Source organism: Cryptomeria japonica, chromosome 5 (assembly GCF_030272615.1).
Source record: "Cryptomeria japonica chromosome 5, Sugi_1.0, whole genome shotgun sequence".
NCBI lineage: Eukaryota > Viridiplantae > Streptophyta > Pinopsida > Cupressales > Cupressaceae > Cryptomeria > Cryptomeria japonica.
The window spans coordinates 707,285,785-707,301,702 of NC_081409.1; the positions used below are offsets into that span (position 1 = coordinate 707,285,785).

Genomic DNA, 15,918 nt, shown 5'->3' on the forward strand with positions numbered 1-15,918 from the left:
ACAATAAAGAGTGACCACCATGTAGTCTAAAAATAACAAATGCTCCAATATTTAAGAAATGCTCCACCATTTTAAAAAAGACCCACTCTTTAAGGAAGGGGGCACCTCAACATCATTATCCTAGTTAAACCTACTTTATGAAACTTAAACAAGATTAATGAAGAGTGTACAAAAAAATTAGGAGTAAGGGAAATTAAATATCCCACTAGGAAAATAAAAAACCTACACCAACAGTAGTAAAACAATCTCCTCATAAAAGAGATAAAAAGGATAGGTCTATCTGATGCCCCTACAAATTTGTCCATTTGACTCCATGGAGGTTCCTCTATCGATCCACTAAAAAAAGGAAGCTTTAACATAACCATGTCATAATTGCCTCCTTAATGTTGATGAGGAAGTGATATTGGCGAACTAGCTGAAATAGAGCACAAATATGTGCACAGGAATGTATACTTAGCATTAGGTCGATAGATGTACAAGGAACTAAAAAAGGGTGTGCATCATAGCACACACACATGAGGAAATAATCACAAGGATCCATTGAACTATGATGAAAAATCCAAGGTACTACACAACCCCCATTACATTTTATAAATTAGTGTAAGTACAACATTCCATTCCTAAGGAACACACATTTAGTTTTGTGGCATTGTACATGATTGAATTTACAAAATTATTTCTTGTTTATAGATTTCATACAAGTTTTATGTCATCAGGCGAACAAGGAAGACATATATCAAGTATGCCTTTCAAACCTTAATAAAATGCCAAAAAATAAAAAATGAAACCCCCTGAAAAGATATAGTGATATGGTATTTTGTTTTAGTTCATTACAAATTGGAATTGATGCATAAGTCCTCAAAAGAGGCATATTTAGAATTTGAAAATTCTAGAATACAGTCATGAAAAAATAACACCACCACTACATAGAGCTCAAAAAATCATGTAGGCTGGAAAAGGGGGAGGGTGCAAAAAGGAGTCTATATGAGCCCAAAAGAGCCTTCTGAAAATCCAAAATAGGAATTCTGCAAAGTATCCTCTAAGAAACAACAATTTGAAAAAAAAAACCATACATCATTTTGCAAAAAAAATCAAACCACAAAATAGAGGATGGAAAAATACGTAGAATAAATAAATTCACTCAAAAAGATGTTTGTATGCATGGGAATGGACCTCTCAAAGTTGAGGCAAAAAATGAAACAAGATAATGATGAAAGGGGCACAACTTGGGGAAAGAAAGGCAATGCCATACTAACATCACGATGAGGTCATTTGACACCAAGCATTTGAATATTCCATCTAGTGACAAAATATTCTCACAGAAAAAATATTTCGTTGAATATTCTCATGTTGATGACAATGAATGGCAATTGATAGAAAATAATATGAGAAACAGAATATTTTGTTAACAATGATGAAATATTCCCTAGTATGACAATGATCTATGATGGAGCATGTAGCATCTACCAATAATATTTCCTATGCATGTGTAGGGATACATCATCCATGCATAGAAGAGTACCCTATGAAAAAATATTTAAATAAATTTGGCAAATACTTGTACAAGAGGTCAAAGATGGGCACATGAATCAAGGCATTGCCATAATATGATGCATGTTGATGCTGGCTATACAAAGATTATATGACCACACAAATTTGTACAAATCTTTGTATGACCCCACCATTGATAACCCTCAAAACCTCAAAAATTCATCTCTTGTCAAAATATCAAAATTTATTTCTTGGCCACTTTGAGTACAACCATGACATCCATTTCACTCCAACATGCACCGTTTGAAACTTGATGTCCACAATCCTCACAAATTTAAGAGAGAAAGGGAGAGGAGTTGCAAGCTTGCTCTGATACCATGTTTGGAGTAGCTAATATCTGCATGCAAACTCAAAACTCTACACAAATAAGAAATACGCAAAATGAGAAATATTATAAGCATGTAAAGTAAAATATGTAAATGAACCTTGTTTATAAAGGCAATCAAGAAGTGATAAGGTATGAGTCAAACTTTGACTACCCCTCTACATATGAAACAAGTTTAGGACTTTATGGACTACTGGTGGGACACTTAAAAGAGTCTACATGAGGTGAGATAAAAGTCTAGATAAAATCTAATGGAGCTTAAATGTAGTATGAATAGGAATCTACTAAGTAGGCTAAAATCTAACTAGTTTGATCATACCTATTTTCACACTAAAAAAATACACTTTGCCACAACATCTAGTATATTAATTGGGAGTTAGTTGTCAAAAATCTTGCCCCAATATAGCTTCTTATATTAACAAAATTATTGATGGTTTCCCTTTGCTATACATTGGGAAGATTGAAGTTAGGCCCTTTTCCACTACTTTCTTGCTTGTTGCAATCACCATTGTCTTTCAAAGAGTGTTCTATGTCTTCTCATGGAGGATAATGAGATATGTGACCCATAATAGTAATATGGGATTAAAGTATCTAGGTAACTCATGACTTTGAACGGGTAGAAAACACATCAATTTAAAGTAGGAAGGATCATACAACATTAGGGAGATTGAAATTCCTTACTTAGTGCCCATACACTAATCAAATGTAAGAGATAGACATTGGTATATTTCGACATTGAAACCTACAAACCTTATTTGTTTTATGCTATCCTATTTTAGTATTTTGTGTTCCATGTTCTCTAAATCCTAATCCAAACTGACTTTCATAAGCTCAATTAAAGTTACTAAATAAGATATCAATATTGAGCCCATGGATTAGTTTAGAAAGTAAAAAATTCTAATTAATTTTGTGCATCATAAAATTGTAAAGATGTATAATATTACAAAATAATAAGATCAACCATTTCTATTGGTATTATTCAAAATAAATTATTTATTCCATACAATATAAGATTGTAAAGACTTGTATCTTAACACAACATAATCAAATATTTTTATATTTAATTTATCTAAAATATTTTGATTAGTAACTTATTTGTACAAACTCTGTAGTAATTTTTTTTTAAACACTTTAATATAATTGCACCACAATTTGTTCTAAAGAGACTTTATATTAATGCAAATAACTTTTTACACAAAGTAAACAAACAAGAATAACAAATGTGATAGATGTAATAAACAAACGCCCTTTATTATTGATAATCACAAACCTCCTCTTATTCCTGGGAACACTTTTTACACTAAAACTCATATTGTAAAGGATAAATTGGTTTATAATTTGTAATTGAAAATACATCTATATATACTCAATTAGTTTTGATCTTATCTTATAAATTAATCCATAATCACAAATTGAGTTTGACATCTCTTACCTCAAGTTACATATCCTTTCACTCAATCATCTTATAGTTTTAATTCATATAATGGGTCAAATCTTAAATACCTCATTATAGTAATATTTTAAAAAACACTTTAATGTTTTTGTACAATAATTTATTCTAAAGTAATTTTACGTTAATAAAAATATTTTTCACACAAAGTTAAAAAAAGGACAATAAAAATTGTGATTGATGTAATAAAGACACACTTCATTTGTTTTTGGTATTCATAAGCCATCTCTTATTCCTCAAAACTCTTTCCTGGACTAAAACCCATAATTTTTATGGATATGTTAGTTTATAATTTGTAATTTATAAGTACATCTAAATGTATTCCAATAGTTTTTATATTATCTTATAAATAAATCTATAGTTACAAACTTTGTTTGATGCCTCTTAGTCCTCAAAATGGTTTTATACACTACAACCCATAATTTTATGGATATATTAGTTTACAATTTATAATTGAAAAGTACATCTATATATATTCTCCAATGGTTTTTTACGATATCTTATAAATAAACATATGATCACAAACTTAGTTTGAAATCTCCTATCCCAAGTTACCTACCATATTAATCAATCATCCTATGGTTTTGATTCATTGCACGTGTCAAATATTAAATACCTCGTACAATATTTACTCATTATAGTTATGAATTAATCATCCCTGAACTATATGTCATATATATAAATATTTTATTTCATTTGACAGGTCAAATCTTAAATGCCTTATTATATTTTCTACTCAATCATCTCATAAACCATCCAACTTGAGAATAATGTTGAGACACTTTATTTGATATATAAAACACGTACTATTAAAAAACTCTAATAAAAAAAACTTGTGTACTTTGAAAAAGACCATGAGATCATTTTCTAGAAATAGTCAAAAGATACATTTATACAACCAAATTGATATCCTCACCAATGTTTTTTTCTCATTTCACAAATCAAGTCTAAATACAACACTTGTTTTAGTCCAACTCACACTCTAAAAAAACCTAATCTAAAAAACTTATGCGCTTTTCAAAAAAGACAAAATCAATTTTTGAAAAATAAAACAATGTAATTTATAAATATTGATTTTGTCTTTTTTGAAAAAATGGACCCCCTAAAAAGATACAATGATATGGGATTTTATTTTAGTGCATTACAAATTGGAATTGATGCAAAGTCCTCAAAAGAGACACATTTAGAATTTGAAATTCTAGAATATTGTCATGAAAAAATAACACCACCACTACATAGAGCTCAAAAAGTCATGCAGGTTAGAAAAGGTGGGGGGTGGGCAAAAATGAGTCTATATGAGCCCAAAAGAGTCTTCTAAAGTTCCAAAATGGGAATTGTGCAAAGTATCCTCTAAGAAACAATAATTTGAAAAAAAATCACACATCATTTTGCAAAAACAATCTCACCACAAGATAGAGGATGAAAAAATATGTAGAATAAATAAATTCACTCAAAAAGATGTTTGTATGCATGGGAATTGACCTCTCAAAGTTGTCGTGGAGGATAATGAGATATGTGATCCATATTATTTATATGGGATTAAATTATTTGGGTAAGTCATGACTTTGAACGAGTAGCAAACACATCAATTTGGAGTAGGAAGAGTCATACAACATTGGAGAGATCGAAATGCCTTGCTTAGTGCCCATACACTAAGCAAGTGTAAGAGATAGAAATTGGTATATTCCAACATTGAAACCTATAAACCTTATTGTTTTGTGCTATACTATTTTAGCATTTTGTGTTCCATGCTCTCTAAATCCTAATCCAACCCCACTTTCATAAGCTCAATTAAAGTTACCAAATTGAGCCTATGGATTAGTTTAGAAAGTACAAAATTCTAATTAATTTTGTGCATCACAAAATTGTAAATATGTATAACATTACAAAATAATACGATCAACCATTTCTATTGGTATTATTCGAAAAAATTATTGATTTCATACATTGTAAGATTGTAAATACTTGTAGCATAACACAACATAATCAAATATTTTTTACATTTAATTTATTTAAAATATTTTGATTGGTAACTTATTTGTACAAACATAGAGTAATATTTTTTAAAAACATTTTAATATAATTGCCCCACAATTTGTTCTAAAGTGACTTTATATTAATACAAACAAATTTTTACGCAAAGTAAACAAACAACAATAGCAAATGTGATCGATGTAGTAAACACATGCCCTTTATTATTGATAATCACAAACCTCCTCTTATTCTTGGGAACACTTTTTACACTAAAACCGATATTTTAAAGGATTAATTGATTTATAATTTGTAATTGAAAATACATCTATAAATACTCAATTAGTTTTAATCTTATCTTATAAATAAATCCATGATCACAAATTGAGTTTACATCTCTTACCTCAAGTTATTTATCCTTTTATTTTAAAGTGATTTTACATTAATAAAAATAACTTTTCACACAAAGTAAAAAAATGACAATAAGAAATGCGATAGATGTAATACAAAGCCATCTCTTATTCCTTGGAACACTTTCCTGCACTAAAACCCATCATTTTTACAAATATATTAGTTTATAAACGTACTCCAATAGTTTTTATGTTATCTTATTAATAAATCTATAGTTACAAACTTGGTTTGATACCTGTTAAAATGGTTTTGATACACTACAACCCATAATTTTTTGGATATATTAGTTTACAATTTATAATTGAAAAGTACATCTATATATATTCTCCAATAGTTTTTAACGATATCTTATAAATATACCCATATGATGACAAACTTAGTTTGAAATCTCCTATCCCAAGTTACCTACCATATTAATCAATCATCCTATATTGTTGATTCATTGCACGCGTCAAATCTTAAATACCTCGTACAATATTTACTAATTATAATTGTGGCTTAATCATCCCATGAGCCATATGTCACTTATATAAATATTTTATTTCATTTGACGGGTCAAATCTCAAACGTCTTATTATAGTTGCCACTCAATCATCCCATAAACCATCCAACTTTAGAATATTGTTGAGACACTTTATTTGAATATCAAATATTCAACATATTTTAATCCAAGCACATACGATAAAAAAACTCTAATCATATAAACTTATGTACTTTGAAAAGAAGTCATGAGATCAATCTTTAGAAATAGTCAAAAAAATACATTTATACAACCAAATTGATATCCCCACCAATGTTTTATCTCATTTCACAAATCAAGTCTAAATACATTACTTGTTTTAGTCCAACTCACACTCTAAAAACCCTAATCTTAAAAACCTATACACTTTCCAAAAAAAGACAAAATCAATTTCTAAAAAATTAAAAACAATTTATAAAATTTGATTTTGTCTTTTCTGATTTAAATAAAAAATCATCAAATTGATTTGAATTGACTAATCCAAACTACCCATCTCTCCTAGTAACACCTAATTACAGCCTATGTACACAATTTAGTTTCTCTCTCCTAGTCAGCATCCCCTCATTTCTCTCTCTCCTCGTCATTGCCAGCTCACGCATTTATAAAAGACCTAGAGAATAACGACAAAGACCCCTAGAGAGAAGCCGAGGTCTAATAGAATACAACAACTAGGGAAAAAAACCGTGTTTTTCATGAAATAAAACGCGCAAAACGACAAAAAACTTCATTCATGGCCATCCATGGCATACATACGAGACTGTATGTATGGCCATGACACCATCCGTCCTTTATATTCGGCCAAGGTGAAAATAATTTTTGGAACACTGAAAAAGGAAAGGCCACGAGATCGAGGCTCTGGAAGATCCCGCTACCGAAAAAAGGAGAAAAAATTTTGTACACAGGTGGTTCGAAGAGATTCGCAATAATTAACCCCAAAGCTAGGGTTTCTAACTTGTGCCCATTTGTCGTCTCCTCTGATTCGAACCCTGCACAATGATTTAAACACGCTATTTCTATTCTGTAGATTAGCTTTTTTGTGTTTGGATAAGCCCACGAGTGTATTTGTCAGCGCTGTTTAGGTTTCGAATTTTTGGTATTGTAATTGCAGTCGGCACAGATGGTTCAGTTTGTGAACAATAGAACTCCTGAATCTACTGTAGTTACGTCTGGAACCACAGTAAATGTTACAGCTGCTAATAATAATAGTAATGCGCAGAGTATGAGTGAAACCAGCGATTTGAGCTCGTCTACTGTTAATGTTAAGGTGGAGATCGATGCAGAGGATGGCCGCCCTCCGAGTTTTAAAAGGCCCAAATTTGCTGTGCCGCACCAACAGGTATATTATTGAATTGCGTTTATTTTAAAATTAATGTAACCTTTGTTTTGTGTTTTGGAAACCCTTATATTTATTTGTTTTAAAAATGCTTTGATCTTATTTTTTTTCTGATAATGCCAGTCGTAACGTACTAGGTTGGTCGTGTGTTTGGTTCCATACACCGATTTTATTCGATGTTTTTTTCCCCCTTAATTTTGGCTTTGGAGAATGAATTAAATTTATAAGAGAATGCTTGGAAAACATGTTTCTAATATGAGCCTTGGATCGGAATCTACAGCTTTGCGAATTAAAACTTTGCTGGTGCCACAGTGTTTTTCAAATTTCATATTTTTAATGGTAGAACTTTGAGGTGAGAACTGATAAAATGACTGGTAATGGGGGAAACAAACGGTTGTATCTTTGAAGGAGCTTATCCTCTTTTTTTCTTCCGTATCTTTCTTCCCATTGTGCAGGAAGGGGGTGCGAGATGTTTAATAAACCCTTTCTGTTTTTTTATTATTTTTGCTCTGTTGTCGGTTATAATCTGTACTCTAGAAACCCTAGGTTGTGTCAGTTTTGATTGTCCGTCTCAACGTTTTTCACTGGACATGTACCAAAAAAAAATGCATTGGTAAACTTAGCCTCATGGTTGTTAAGCTATTATTCTTACCCTCTGCCCCAGCTGCTACAATGGCGGTGTTTCTCTTTGGCTCAGTCACATGAGACTTGTACCCAGCCCAGGCTTGTGAGCTATACTATACCGGGAATTTAATGCAATATTTCATCCAGTTTTAACATTTAACATGTATCTTTGACATTATAATGCCAGAATTTGCAGTTAATTCCCAGTGATTAACCAGTTAAGCTTGACTTACCATTTGATGGCATTTTCTTATATTAAGTTTTGGAGCACAAAATTTATTTTGTCAAAAATAAAACAATATTTTAGGTGTTGGACCAAAAATCAATTTTTAGCTTATAATTTTTTTGCTGATGCCCTCTTATTTTGAGTTTCGCATGTGTGAATAAAATCTGGAATTAGCTAAGACAGGAAACAAGCAGTTGTCCTAGTGAGGGTTCTGTCCTTTTTCCCCCTCATTAGGATTTTGTGGGAATGGAAGCACAAGATGTTTTGATAGCTCCTCTTTGTATTTTTTCTTGTTGGAGTTATAACCCACGCTTTGCAAATCATGGCCTTGAGAGTTTGATCCCTTGCTTTTCTGTTTTGAATAAGTCATTCATTAATCTCTTTTTATTTTGCAAATTTCATTTATGAGTAACTCTCTGGTTTAGGTTTGGTATTTTGATAAATTTCAATACAATATGTCTCTTTCAAACTCTTTCAAATTTTAACCCTGAATTTTGATATGGAAGCAACAACTTCTTACCACAAACTCATCCCATATGACGACATTTGCTTATCTTACATTTGGACCATGAATTGATTTATGAGAGATTTATTTTAAAACATTTTTGTAATGAATTTGATTAGAAATTGAAATCACAAGAAATATAATTTTACTGAGCCTATGTCGATCCATGAACTTTATTTATCATGGTAGAATTTAGGTGTTTTTATTAGCGATATGTTCTGGTCATGAAAGAAGCAAAGGGTTCTATTTTCTAGAGGTCTTGGTCTTTTTTGCAATGGTATTTGAACTAGGGCAGTTGTTTTAGGGAGAGGATGAGGTTTTGGTGCTGTTCTTTTAAGTTTCAGATCTTATACTATGTTGTTTTTTTATCTCAGCCTTGTTGCTAGTCAGCTAATTACTTACCGCCATGATGGACCATATGCAGACTTTTCTGGATTGTTCTCCCTTTGTATCAATAATAATGCTCTTTTAACAAAAGAAACAAGGGCTTAGCTTTTTCTGTTTGGGGGATGGGGGACTGGGGATGTTGTTGTGGAGCATCTTTGTAAGTTTCATGTACTAGAGATGGGCCAATGGGATTTTGATTTGTGCCTCATTGTTAATTTATCAGATGTGTGTAATTCTTCTGATCTTCTGTTATTTCTTATTGAGTACTGTTTCAAAACAACGGTGAGTGAATGGTCAGAATGGTCATCTCCCATGGAGGAGTGCTAGCTCTTAGTGGGTGCTGTTGATAGAATTTGCAAGCAATTTGCAATGAAATGTTCCCATGTTTGATGAAATTCTAATTTCTCTGCCGGTATTTTTATTGGGACTCTGCATAAGAAGTCTTGCACTAGAAACTTGTTTGTCTAAAAAGCGGTAGATGGCATCCATGTTTTCTTGATTTCTTCTGCCAGAGGTTTTATGGGGCCATCTGTACAGCAAAAATATGAGCAGCAGTTCCTTCCATTTGATTGGTCAGTTGCTTGTGGTGTTATATGAATATTGTTGGAGTTTCAACTCACTCTGGTTTATAAAGGCTTAAACTTTGAAGCACTGGTAACTTTGTAGTAGATCTCCATGAAGCTCTGGCAGGAGACAAGTCAAAAAAATTTAGGATAAAATCTGGAAAATTTTGCCATTTATGATTGCATTGCGATTTTTTAAATTTTTTGGTCCAAAAACTAGGGTTTCTGCTTTTCATTCCCGATTTGTGTAGTGACTTTTTCTTCTTTTTCCGTCACTCTAACCTTAGACCTATCTCAAATTTTTCCTTATTAATTTAAAAAGTCATCTTGTGTTATACCTATTTTTTCATGAGAAAGATTTTGCTATTGTGATTGCAATGACATACTGCCAAGGAAAGAAGCATATCTGTAGTGTAATTTGCAGAGACATTTTTCCTTTCATCAAACAGCTTTGTTGTAGGTTTGGGTTCACATCTAGTTTGCATGAATTTTATTGAACCATGCTTGGAAGTATTTACAGGTTTTGCAAATTTGCTGATCTTGGCTAACATTTTAAAGTCTGGGATCTTGCAATTCTTGGTTGGAAATTTATCATTTTGTCCTTTGTTGTGTGCAGCAACAATGGAGTTCTGGATCAAACGTAACTCGTACACAGGCTGCATTTTACAATCCCTTGAATGAACCAAGCCCACTAGGTTTAACACTACGAAAAACACCTTCCTTGCTGGACCTGATTCAGATGAAGCTATCTCAAGAGGATCCAGCATATACAAGCAGTCTGAACCAGGATGCTGTCAAAAGGAAGGATGCAAGGTCTGTAGCAGCCCAGGCAAGTGCAGACAAGCTTAAAGCCTCCAATTTCCCTGTGTCAGTTTTGAGGATTGGGACTTGGGAGGTAAGGGTGTATGATGTAAAACCATAGTCTGATTTTGCCCTTGCAATGTGGATGCAGTAGTGTGAACCTTTTAATTATTGAAAGTTTCTCGATGTTATATGATTAGAACTTATATTTCATAATGTTAATTGGCACTTTTGGACTGATAAAAATTTCTTTTCTGCCAGTGCATATCAAGATATGAAGGTGATTTGGTAGCAAAGTGCTACTTTGCAAAGCATAAGCTAGTATGGGAGGTATTGGATGGGGGCTTGAAAAGCAAGATAGAGATACAATGGTCTGATATCACAGCTCTGAAGGCAAGCTGTCCTGAGAATGAGGCTGGAACCATAGACATTGAGGTAGTAAAATACTAAAATGAATTATCTGTCGCAATTATGAGCTGAACTCTATTTTCATTGCTTTAATGATTTTTCCTATTGATTTTTAATTTTATAGGTATCAAGGCCACCGCTATTCTTCAGAGAGACGAATCCTCAGCCGAGAAAGCACACTTTATGGCAGGCTACTTCTGACTTTACAGGAGGACAGGCTACCATATGCAGGTTAGCATATCTGGTAACTTATTTTCGTTTTTCACTGTAACATCATGAGCACTCACTCTCTCTGCAAAATAACAGCAAGCTGTGGTTTTGCTTTGTCATTTCTCCTGGGCAAATATTATATGCATATGTCTTTGGTTGCATTCTTGTTATATTTAAGCAAACTGGTAGATAAATATGATTTTGGCAAGTGCTGTCATTAATTGATAATATAAACAGGCTAAGCTAGCTGGGTTACATTGCTGAAAGTCTAAGCTTAGTTACTTAAGGTCTTTTTTAGATTGATTTTTCTGACATTGTATTTAAAATTTTGACATTTTAAAGAGGATGATGGTTAAGGTGTTTTCAATCATTTTCTAATGCAGTGTCTTAATTTAACTTGATAACTTATTGCAAGAAATTTCATACAGTGTTTCCTTTTCTGTTTCATCAAGCTTCTGTATTTCTGTTTGCATGGCAGTTGAAATTTGATGTTTTGAAGAAGAGAGATGATATGCGATTAAATTGTGCATATCAAATTTCTGTTGGCTTATTGTATTTTTACATATATTCAAATTGTGCATATGAAATTTCTGTTGGCTATTGTATTTTTTACACTGTCAAATTGTGCATACCAAATTTCTGTTGGCTATTGTATTTTTACAATCTTCTAGTTTTCAAATTCTATCTTGAAAATTCTTTATTTCATTAATGATTTGGTGTCTCTCAAATATTCGACCTTTCAAACTCAGTTTATGGTTATACATATATTTAGCGTGGATAATTTTTTTTTCCCTTTTTAAGTCTTGATATTTTTGTCTGATTTTTTTCCCCTATCACCCCAACTTGACAATTGTCAAACCAAGTGCTTACTGATTGTTGGTAGTTGGGGAATCAAAGCCTTGAGTTTCTCAATTACCGAATCTGCACAAACTCTACAATCACATGTTCCAAATTTGAGTGCTTGCTAATTTTTCAAAGTGCCCTGTTCTGTATGGCTACACATATTTGAATTCTCTACTTGTTTAGTTTCGTTTCCAAATTTTCTTTCATGGTAACGCAAATGGTCAATAAATCTGGGATAGCCTGTGCCAGTTTTCAAGTCTTAACAATATTTTGGTTGATATGTGAATGGAGGCAGATGTTATCTTTTTTTGCAGTCAAATTCTAGCTTTCCGAATATAATGCCAAACTATACCTTAACTGAAATTCCAGATATTGATTGATTTTTATTCATAGTTTTTTAAATGTTTTGCTCATTGCATGCAATTGGATAATTTTGGTGTCTGCTGACCAGGCATGCTCTAAAAAAGTGTTGCTTAGCCATAACACAGGATATAATTTTTCTTTTCATGCGTTTCTTATGAAAAGCTAATTTTTAAAAGCAAGAAAAGCTCGTTTTTTCCCTCTTAATATCCACAGTTTCAAATTCATTTCTATGCATTGCAGGAGGCATTTCCTACAGTGTCCTCAAGGATTGCTGAACAGGCACTATGAAAAGCTTATACAATGTGATGCTCGTTTAAGCTTGCTGAGCAAAAAGCCTTTCCCAAGTAGAGGTTCTCCATTTTTTGATGCTAGAAGTGCAGCATTTCATGACCAGAATGAGCAATCCCACTATGGACATGCCCAAGATAACAAATCCCATATGTTGTCACAATTTGATCATTTGAAAAATGAGTATCTTCTGCCCTTCCCACAATTCCCAGATATGTCACCTCCTGTGTCTGAAACATTGGTTCCAAAATGTGAAGCACTTGACTCTGAAGTAAGGACGGAAACGACTTCCCCCAGTTCAGGTATGTGTCATGAACTGCTAGCATTGTCCATTAAACATGATCTGTTAAGTATAATGTTTATACAGATTCTCAAAATAATTTAGTTTTTTCAAGTTTTGGAGTTAAATTCTACTTGGAAGTAAAATTAGTGGTATTATTTTTACCATCAGTAATGGATTCACGGGCCATTGAAGATCATGGCAGCAGTGACAATGATGAACTGAACATGAAAAGGTCCCAGCAGTGCGAGCAGTTGAGATTAACAGAGTCTCTCAATGGATTACTGGATCAAGGATCTGGATTATTGTCAACATCAATGAGCAATTTGGTTAGTCAAATAGGTATACACTTCCAAGAGCAGCAGAGACATTCTTGCAGCTCTGGTTCTGCAGGTGAAGACACCTGGTCATCAAACAAAAGAATGCTTGATGAAATTGCTCAACATTTGCTGAGTGATTCTCTCCTTTCAGCAACATCTGATGAACAATCAATAATTGCAAGAGTTAATTCCATGTGCTGTCTCCTTCAGAAAGATGTTTCTACTGAGCATTTGTCAGAGACGACTCCTTTAAAGGTTAAAGCTCCAGTCACAGACTTTAATTTTGGAAAATGTACTAACGAAGAACCTGAATTTGTGGATGATATGGATGATGTGAGATCTACACTCCCAAGGAGTGGTGGTCTTGTTCCTCATGTGGTTGAAAACAATTCTACGGATTCTAATTGCCAAACTGTTATACCAAGGAAGGAGTCATCTGGAGATTTGCTGCTACATCTCCCTCGTGTTGCATCCCTTCCCCAGTTCTTTATTCATTCTTCAGATGAGCTAGCTACAAGAAATGAGTCGAATGGGACAGTTGGAGGTGGTCGACTAAGATGACAGTTACTGCGCATTTTGCCTTCCATATTGGGAGATGTACAGGATCTCAAATAATTGAATTGGTCATTTCAGTCGTTTCAAATACTTCTTGCTTTACAAGCAAGCACCAATCTTGATCGATATGTGTAGTAGTACTGTATTTGAGACTTTTGTACAGGGAGGAAATGGGAAGTGTCTTTGTTATGATAATTAAGTTGTTTCATTTATATTTTAATTGTATTTTTGTACATTGCACTGTCAAGAATGTTTGGATCCTGGAAGTAAATAAAATATCAGGTCATGTAAATTTGAGGGTGCAAAATATCTGATCCACCATTTGTTCTGGCTACGGCCTGATTATCAATATGGTTGAGGTTACCACCTTTTACTCTTCATGATGATCCTCATGAACCAAATACAAGTCAATGCAGAGCAGCAGTTGCTATTCACATGTTCAATAGATGAAATGCTGATAGAAACAAAGGACTTTGCAATAGGAAGCTAATCTAGCAAAAGGGATGAACATTCTAACATTTGCCTGCAACTGAACATTGGGCAATAATGTAATATAGTAGGTCATCATATTTCAAAGAGCTGTATCATTTTTTTCTTAGATATTTGTTATATATTTCAATGCTTTAATTGATACAGCCAATTGATGGGCATACTAAAACATGCATCTAGCTTTAGATTATTGATCCTTTATATTGCTTTTCACACCTACTTTTGGCCTTTTGTTTTACAAATTATTTTTGAAGGATTCATTTGACAAAGACCTTTATGCCTTGGGTTTAAGGTATGTTGGGTGTGACGGTGAAGTATTATTTCAAGCATAGCATCCTGATTGCAATAAAAAATGAAGGCTGAGTTGCACTAGGTAATGTAAAGCAACAAAATGTAGATTAAAAGCTGAAATTTTCACTGCACACTGAATTTAAAATAGATTTCTGCACTGTTTACTGTCTAAAACAAATTAGAAAGTGTATTTTACTATTTACTAACTTTTGGGCTGCACTCTGCAACGCATCATCAGAGCTTTGGTAAATAAATTCAAAGAAAAAATAAATGTCTGAAACATATAAGGATTTTTTTTTTCTGTTTTCTGCAGTAAGAACTGTAGAAACCTATTGTCAAATGAAATAAAATTTACAATAAAATGTGCCATAATCTCTAATTATGATTGTTTTTGGGTGACTGATTTTGGTGACAGACTGCCCGCACGTGCCTTTGTAGAAAATATATTATTGATACGATAAAAGATAAAAGATCTTTGAACTATTTTACGTTCTAGAATCCAGTAACACAATTACGTGCAATTGTTTGGAGCTTCTATTTGATGGTATTCCGTGCAACAGTTTATGTGAAAAAATGTACAAAATATCACCAATTTGACTATTGTGCTACTTTTTGGCACACACAATACTATTTCTTGGCGAAGTACAAGATTGATACCTGCCAGACCTCAACATTTAGTTTGCATCCAAATATGCACAAGGAAGCGTTTTTAAACTTATTTGAACAAGTGTTTTTAGAATTTTTTTTTTTTTTCTTTTGAAATTACAGTGCCTTATGAACAAATATACAATGTATCTGTACTCCTTTTGTTGTGGTTCATTTGTTGTTCAAATAATGGTGGTCATTTGTGTTACTGGAAAGTTAAACCTCTGGCAATCCTCATGACAGATCTTGAAAGAATATCTACAAAATTATCATGCCGACTCACAACTAACGAACACGAGAAACTAATTTCCTTTCCGAATGCAATACCTATAGTCGTAACTTTTAGTTTGCAAACACAGTTTACTCAACAAAGGTGTTCCATTTTGTATTCTTTCAAAATGCTAGTGCAATTTGAATACAACAAACTTATCTGGCTTCTTGGTGTTTCAATTGTTGCCCAAACGTTGAAGGTCTTATGAATTTCAAAAATTTCAAGACGTAGTCATAAAGAAGATAAATAGTTGAATTGAATAGGTTCTGTTCTTCTTCTGTACTTGGC

General features: G+C 32.9%; 1 protein-coding gene across 2 annotated transcripts; it reads left to right on the top strand.

Annotated features, from left to right (window-relative positions):
* Positions 1-7,034: 7,034 nt before the first annotated feature.
* LOC131075054 (uncharacterized) lies at positions 7,035-14,532 on the top strand. 2 transcript variants are annotated; one of them, XM_058011844.2, is made up of 6 exons: positions 7,035-7,564; positions 10,483-10,761; positions 10,929-11,102; positions 11,200-11,306; positions 12,732-13,081; positions 13,231-14,532. In XM_058011844.2, the coding sequence occupies exons 1-6, from the start codon at positions 7,346-7,348 to the stop codon at positions 13,938-13,940; spliced, it is 1,839 nt and encodes a 612-aa protein (XP_057867827.2). In that variant the 5' UTR covers positions 7,035-7,345; the 3' UTR covers positions 13,941-14,532. The 2 variants fall into 2 exon arrangements, with proteins under 2 accessions (XP_057867827.2, XP_057867828.2); XM_058011845.2 differs by having other exon boundaries at positions 13,255-14,532.
* Positions 14,533-15,918: the final 1,386 nt, after the last annotated feature.

Excerpts from the sequence above, each read along its gene's own strand:
- LOC131075054 (XM_058011844.2), top strand. The coding sequence starts at position 7,346 with ATGGTTCAGTTTGTGAACAATAGAACTCCTGAATCTACTGTAGTTACG. Across the intron at positions 11,103-11,199 it reads CTGGAACCATAGACATTGAG|GTATCAAGGCCACCGCTATT; the intron begins GTAGTAAAATAC and ends TTAATTTTATAG. Across the intron at positions 11,307-12,731 it reads GGACAGGCTACCATATGCAG|GAGGCATTTCCTACAGTGTC; the intron begins GTTAGCATATCT and ends TATGCATTGCAG.